Source organism: Aegilops tauschii, chromosome 5 (genome assembly GCF_002575655.3).
Source record: "Aegilops tauschii subsp. strangulata cultivar AL8/78 chromosome 5, Aet v6.0, whole genome shotgun sequence".
Lineage (NCBI taxonomy): Eukaryota > Viridiplantae > Streptophyta > Magnoliopsida > Poales > Poaceae > Aegilops > Aegilops tauschii.
This window is the reverse complement of record NC_053039.3, coordinates 425,528,507-425,535,239: the sequence shown is the minus strand read 5'-3', so window position 1 is coordinate 425,535,239 and position 6,733 is coordinate 425,528,507. Positions and strand designations below refer to the sequence as shown.

The window sequence follows — 6,733 nt, the reverse complement described above, 5'->3', positions numbered from 1 at the left end:
CCAATTCGGACTCCCTATTGGTAGGGGGCGCGCCCACACCTTGTGGGCTGCCTCCCCTCTCCCCTATGGCCCATGTAGGCCCAATATTCCCCCGGGAGGTTCAGGTAACCCCTCGGTACTCCGAAAAAATACCCGAATCACTCGGAACCATTCCGATGTCCGAATACAACCTTCCAATATATGAATCTTTACCTCTCGACCATTTCGAGACTCCTTGTCATGCCCGTGTTCTCATCCGGGACTCCGAACAAACTTCGGTCACCAAAACACATAACTCATAGTACAAATCGTCATCAAACGTTAAGTGTGCGGACCCTACGGGTTCGAGAACTATGTAGACATGACCGAGACACATCTCAGTTCAATAAACAATAGCGGAACCTGGATGCTCATATTGCCTCCTACATATTCTACGAAGATCTTTATCGGTCAAACCGCATAACAACATACGTTATTTCCTTTGTCATCGGTATGTTACTTGCCCGAGATTCGATCGTCGGTATCATCATACCTAGTTCAATCTCGTTACCGGCAAGTCCCTTTACTCGTTTCGTAATGCATCATCCCATAACTAACTCATTAGTCACATTGCTTGCAAGGCTTATAGTGATGTGCATTATCGAGAGGGCCCAGAGATACCTCTTCGATACACGAAGTGACAAATCCTAATCTCAATCTATGCCAAGTCAACAAATACCTTCAGAGACACATGTAGAACATCTTTATAATCACCCAGTTACGTTGTGACGTTTGATAGCACACAAACTGTTCTTCCGGTATAAGTCATGAAGAAAGCAATAGCAATAAAACTAAACGATCATTATGCTAAGCTAACGGATGGGTCTTGTCAATCACATCATTCTCTAATGATGTGATCCCGTTCATCAAATGACAACACATGTCTATGGTTAGGAAACTTAACCATCTTTGATTAACGAGCTAGTCAAGTAGAGGCATACCAGGGACACTGATTTTGTCTATGTATTCACACATTTACTAAGTTTTAGGTTAATACAATTCTAGCATGAATAATAAACATTTATCATGATATAAGGAAATATAAATAACAACTTTATTATTGCCTCTAGGGCATATTTCCTTCAAGAACCACATGGTCCGGACTGATGCGGGTGGTTTGAGGATCCACGTTGGAGATGCCCTAAGATAGCATCACTAAATTCTCACAAAAAACAAGACAACACCACCTAATAAAACTGACGTGGTAGCATAATGTGCTGCTTTTATCACAAAGATGTGTCTACTAATAAACGCTTGATTTTTAGAATGCCATTTTTCTCAATCCGTTGTGTTAACTGTATATCTAGTCTGCATCTACCTCCTAATGTGACTCATATGGCTATATGTTTGGATGCTGGTTGTGCGGTTCACAGTGGCGGAGCTAGGATTTGGATATGGTATGCGCGGCCAAGTTGATGAAACTAAAATATCAATCATGAAAAACTAAGTATTAGATTAGTATTAGTTTCAATTTACCTCTACAATTGCCAATAAAATAAAAATGCTATAAAATTATACTAAAGCAGCGCTAAATAATTTGGATCAGAGGGATTATTATAATTTCATTGCAAGATATTTAGTTGCTACTTCTCTTGCAATGCAGATTATCATGCACCACTAAAGCAAGTTCTCCACCATTTTACTTTGAAGATGTGTGTCGTGGAAATAATCCTGACAATACTAGAGGGTAGAAATGTAGAGGCAATCGTATCTACCAAAGAGTGCAGATGGGAGTACGTTCAAGGATTTATAAAGGTTCGGGCCCTCTGCGGTGGAGGTAATACCCTACTCATGTGGTGCTCTTAGCTCTTGGCGTAAGGTACAATGTGTGGATGTTCAACTCTCAGCCCAGAGCTCCCCACTCGGCTTATATAGAGTGCACCAAGTGGGGGTACATAAAGAGCTGGTATTAATGTTGTTCATGGCCTCAGGTGTGGTCGACTGTTCCATGGCATTTACTATTGGTAACTGTCTTATTTAACTAAATTATAGCACCGTTGGTTAAGTGCTTCATTCAGAATTCATGGGCGAGTGGCATCCTAGGTAGCCGCTGAATGGAAGTCTAACAGTCTGATCCCTTCATCTTTGGCTGACTACCAGTGCCAGGCTGTCAGCTGACCCAGTATCCGACTGAAGGGCCTTAGCACGATCCTGGGCCACCCTCTTTATCTTTGACGGCTGATGATCAAGCCCCCTCGGCCCATGGTCTTTTCTGTCATAGCTTGTACGGGTCATGGGCCGCTGGAGTGCCATCCGTCTACGTGGGCGTACCTCATATTTATAGCCCCAACATTGTGTCTAATTAGAGATGCTACTTTTTTATAAAACATTTTAATTATTGAGTTTGTTAGCAAAACCCTTAAGCGGTCACTTAGGTGGAAGAAATTAAACCTTCAGAATAACCCTCCATATTCCTTTCTAATATTTGTTTCGGAACTATAAGTGTCCTAGAAAGGCTTCTTGGGCCAAAATATGTCTATGAAAGTTATAACACCCACCCAATTTACACAGATAAATCATGTGTTTTCCTATGGTGTAATCAAACAATTTTTAGTGCCGGTTCTTGCCTTATAGTTTAGATGGGACTTAATGTGTCAAGACATCTTATTCTTACATTTCCCGTCTTTGTGTTGCTAAGTGGTCTAGATGTCAGTTTGCGTCGACCTAGATTGGCGGCTACCAGATCCGGGCCGAGACATGGCCGGCCTCCTGCTGACCTTATTGGTGGTCCAAGGTGGGAATTCTTCTCAGTGGTTTGCTAGTGCCACTCCGGCCTAGCACGGATTACCGGCAAGGGTGATTTTCAGAAGAGCCATCATCAAGACTGTGATTGGAACAACGCTCAATGTCCGTTGTGAAAACTCTTGTTCTGGTATTTGTTGGTTCGGATCGACAGCGAAAAACTTGTGGCATGACCTTGTCCAAGGCGTTGTCGTCTTGTCGATGTGCTGGCCTTCACTTGTTGGTCACCGTAATTATGATGAAAATCTTTGTACAGGTCATCTCCGACCGGACGTGGCCATGGCGGCACGAGCTCATTTATCTCTTCTTGAAGACTTTGTTACGGAGAAGTTTACTTGGTCATAGGTGTTAAAAAAAATCATATCTTGTATTGGTTCTGGTTGTTGCCTATGCTTTGTATTCCATTTGTTGATGTCTTTAGCTTCATTGCCTTGCGTCAACTTTAATAAAAATATGACTGTCTGCATCAATTGATGCAGAGGTTGGGGGTTTCAAGCTCCTTTTTGAAAAATAATAATATGATGTGGTATCTCTTCTAGTTAAAACAAGCAAGAACATTGTTATTTAAGTTTTTTGTGATTACAAGGATGGAACACATGTGAACACACGCCGACTTCCACATACAAGCGCCTCACACACAATAGGATTTTGGCGTAGATTGATGAATCTAACAAGATTTCTATTGTACTCACAAACTATTTCTATATATTAGTATCCCCAAGATGTCAATCTTAGTGGATGAAATCATGACCCAAGACCCCACCATATCCCAAAGGGCATCTCCAACTTTGTTTTCGGAAAAGGAGGTTAAAACCCCGGCCTCTGCATCAATCGATACATACAACCATATTTATTAATTATTCAACAATTGCTGGGCAGGAACATACATCAAGCCATCCGAAACCATCATTCACACCTATAAACTTGATAATGTGGAGTGCTCTCACTCCCCATATCTAAAATCGGTGTCGTTGCCGATCCATCCGCATAACATATCGGAACCTATAGCAGGTGCAGCAAACCTAAAGCGTACACCACATGCACACGTTTTAGAAGCCGACATTATCATAGAACCGCTAACCCATCTTTAGGAAAGAGATCCGCATCATCCTTGCTAGTCCGGCATCCGTCAACGCCACCACGGCGCCCAACGGCACCACCTCCTTGCGCGCAAACTGCTGAGCATGTCGCGGTCGCCGGCGGTAAACCGCAAGATCATGCCGCCAAGTACCACCAGCCGACACAACTTCTAGTCTCTAGAAGATCTGTCGTACGTAGCACCTGGCGAACATACATGACACAACGTAGCATATGTCGACCATGCATGACTTGACATCTCCATCGAAGGTCCATGCAAAACGAAGCCGCTCCACCAACTGAGTGAGATAGTTATAGTTGTTGGTAAATTTACCACAACTGTCAACTGATGATGTGTGTCATAGGGTAAATGGGTATAGAGAGCAAAGTCATATCTAAATCAATCAAGGACTCTTGCACGAGCTGCAATGTGAATTAAAGATCGATCATATGTATTTTCTCTCGCCAGCTATTGGTACCCCCTCCGTTTTCAAATATTTGCCTTTCTAGACATTTCAAATGAACTATAACATACAGATGTATGTAGACATATTTTAGAGTGTAGATGCACTCATTTTGCTTCGTATTTGGTCATTTGTTGAAATCTCTAGAAAGACAAATATTTGAGAACGGAGGGAGTAATTTGCTAGTTGATGAAATAGATTTCTTACTAATAAAAACGTAGGAGATGCTGAAGTGTTGATGGTTATGTTATACTCCACTATTTTTTGGAGAAAAAAGATATTCTCCTTTGCGAGACTTAAAAGTAAGAAACAACGACGTGCCCTTTGTTAGTCGATCTAGAATCAGTTACCGCCGTTCACATGTCTGGAAGGCCACCGCATGGAGCGGCAAATCCCTCCGATATACTCAAGTGCTATGTACAAAAAGGTTGTTCTCGCACAATTACAACTATTGATTGGAGAAAAGTGATGTGTTGCTTCCCGAAAATAAAAGTAGGGAACAAATATATAGTGTGCTCATCCGTAATATGGAATCAGTTGCACTCATCCGTATGGAATCTATTTCGGCGTCGAAACGTCTAGAAGGACACCACAGCCTTCAAACCCTTCCGAGATGAACAATCTTGGGGTGAACAAATAGACACCAGAGCATCTCATGGCAAAATAGAAAAAATGTAACAAAAGTAGCACCGTAGTCGATCGTACGTCCAAGCGAGAGCTACCGCTAGCTACCTGACTACCGCGATGAAGCAAACGCGCGCCATATGAAGCTGGCTACTGCTCGATAGTGTAAGTAAGAGTGAGAAACCAGTCTGCCATGAGAGTGTCCCTTCGTTCCACTTCCATTTCCACCCGAGCGTCCACGTCGTGGCGGGTATCCAACCCGTTGCGGGTAACCCCTCAACCTCTTCTCCTGCATACTATATACTCACCTGCTTGATTCTCCGCTTCTAGTTCTCATCGGAGCCCCAATCAATCGAACCTCGCCAGTCGCCACAACGGCTTAACGCACGCCACCCCCACAGATGGACGCCGACGCCGCATCCCTGTCAGACCAGCACAGGACGGTGTGGACGGAGCCGCCGAAGAGGCCGGCGGGGAGGATCAAGTACAAGGAGACGCGCCACCCGCTGTACCGCGGCGTGCGGCGTCGGGGGCGGTACGGGCGGTGGGTGTGCGAGGTACGCGTGCGCGGCAGCAAGGAGACAAGGCTCTGGCTCGGCACCTTCCGCACCGCCGAGATGGCGGCGCGAGCGCACGACTCCGCCTCGCTCGCTCTCTCCGGAAGCGCCGCCTGCCTCAACTTCGCCGATTCCGCCTGGCGTATGCTGCCCGTCCTCGCCGCTGGGTCTTCCAGCTTCAGCAGCGCGCGGGAGATCAAGGACGCCGTCGCCGTCGCTGTCGTGGCGTTCCAGCGGCAGCGACCCGTCGCGTCGACGGCCGACGGCGAGAAGGACGTCCAAGGCTCGCCGACGCCGAGCGAGCTGTCCACGTCCAGCGACTTGCTGGACGAGCACTGGTTTGGCGGCACGAATGCCGGATCATACTACTCGCCGGGCATGTTCATGGAGTCGCCGGAGCAGCCTGAAAACCACGAGCTCGGTGGCGGCGACGTCAAGACGCCGCTATGGTAAAGTTTATAGTTGGTTCTATACTTCTGTCCCACCAGATATGGGAAGAAACAGAGGGGAATATTTTCCCTCATATGGTCATGTGTGTTCGTTCATATTGAAAGCCTCCGGTTTCTACTTTGAGGAAGGGCATATTTGCACTTGCGTGTTCTGTGAATAAAGAATACAGTAGTAATACTTCAATTATTGTGGACCTGAAGCACTCACGATCTTATATAAGGTACTACTACTATATTTTATGTCAGTATATAAACAAGAAAAAGAACATTAAAATATAAGACCATATTTTATGGCGATTCGACTTTGTCTTATAGGAGAACCGAAAAAAATGTATTTTGGTAGGGAGGGATCGAGAGTGCACATTAGGGAAGTGGCCACAATGGAGTTAGTAGACGGCTTTGAAGGAGAAATTCAACTGCATGTACTATTCGTGGAGATGTGGTGACCACAAATATCTGAACATCAGGGCAGGAATGACCTTTTTTTTTGCGGGGTAGGAATCGAATAACCGTTTAACAACTAACAAATTGCATTTATTAGCTGATGTAGTTAACGTCAATCCAGATGATGTGGCTGGATTCACTTTGGGTCATGGGGCCGGCTGGGTAAGTAATTGGAAGCTTAACCTCTTTCAGATCCCCTTTATTTGCATTATTCTAAAAAACACAGGACTGTAACAGATGTACAGTTGAAGTGCTGGGACACGGAGTTTCTGCACTCAGGTGCGTATGCACCTACATGATCAGTAAAATAAGAAGTAAAAAAGTAGAGAAAATATACAAGCCATTCTAATTTCTTTGT

At 44.7% G+C, this 6,733-nt stretch overlaps 1 protein-coding gene across 1 annotated transcript; it reads left to right on the top strand.

Annotated features, from left to right (window-relative positions):
- The first annotated feature begins 4,676 nt into the window (after nucleotides 1-4,676).
- LOC109753245 (dehydration-responsive element-binding protein 1B-like) lies at nucleotides 4,677-6,165 on the top strand. Its single transcript, XM_045229067.2, has one exon. It carries the CDS (start codon nucleotides 5,327-5,329, stop codon nucleotides 5,933-5,935), a length of 609 nt encoding a protein of 202 aa, XP_045085002.1. The 5' UTR covers nucleotides 4,677-5,326; the 3' UTR covers nucleotides 5,936-6,165.
- The last annotated feature ends 568 nt before the right edge of the window (nucleotides 6,166-6,733 follow it).

Bases quoted from the DNA above. Each gene is read 5' to 3' on its own strand.
- LOC109753245 (XM_045229067.2), top strand. From the start codon at position 5,327: ATGGACGCCGACGCCGCATCCCTGTCAGACCAGCACAGGACGGTGTGG.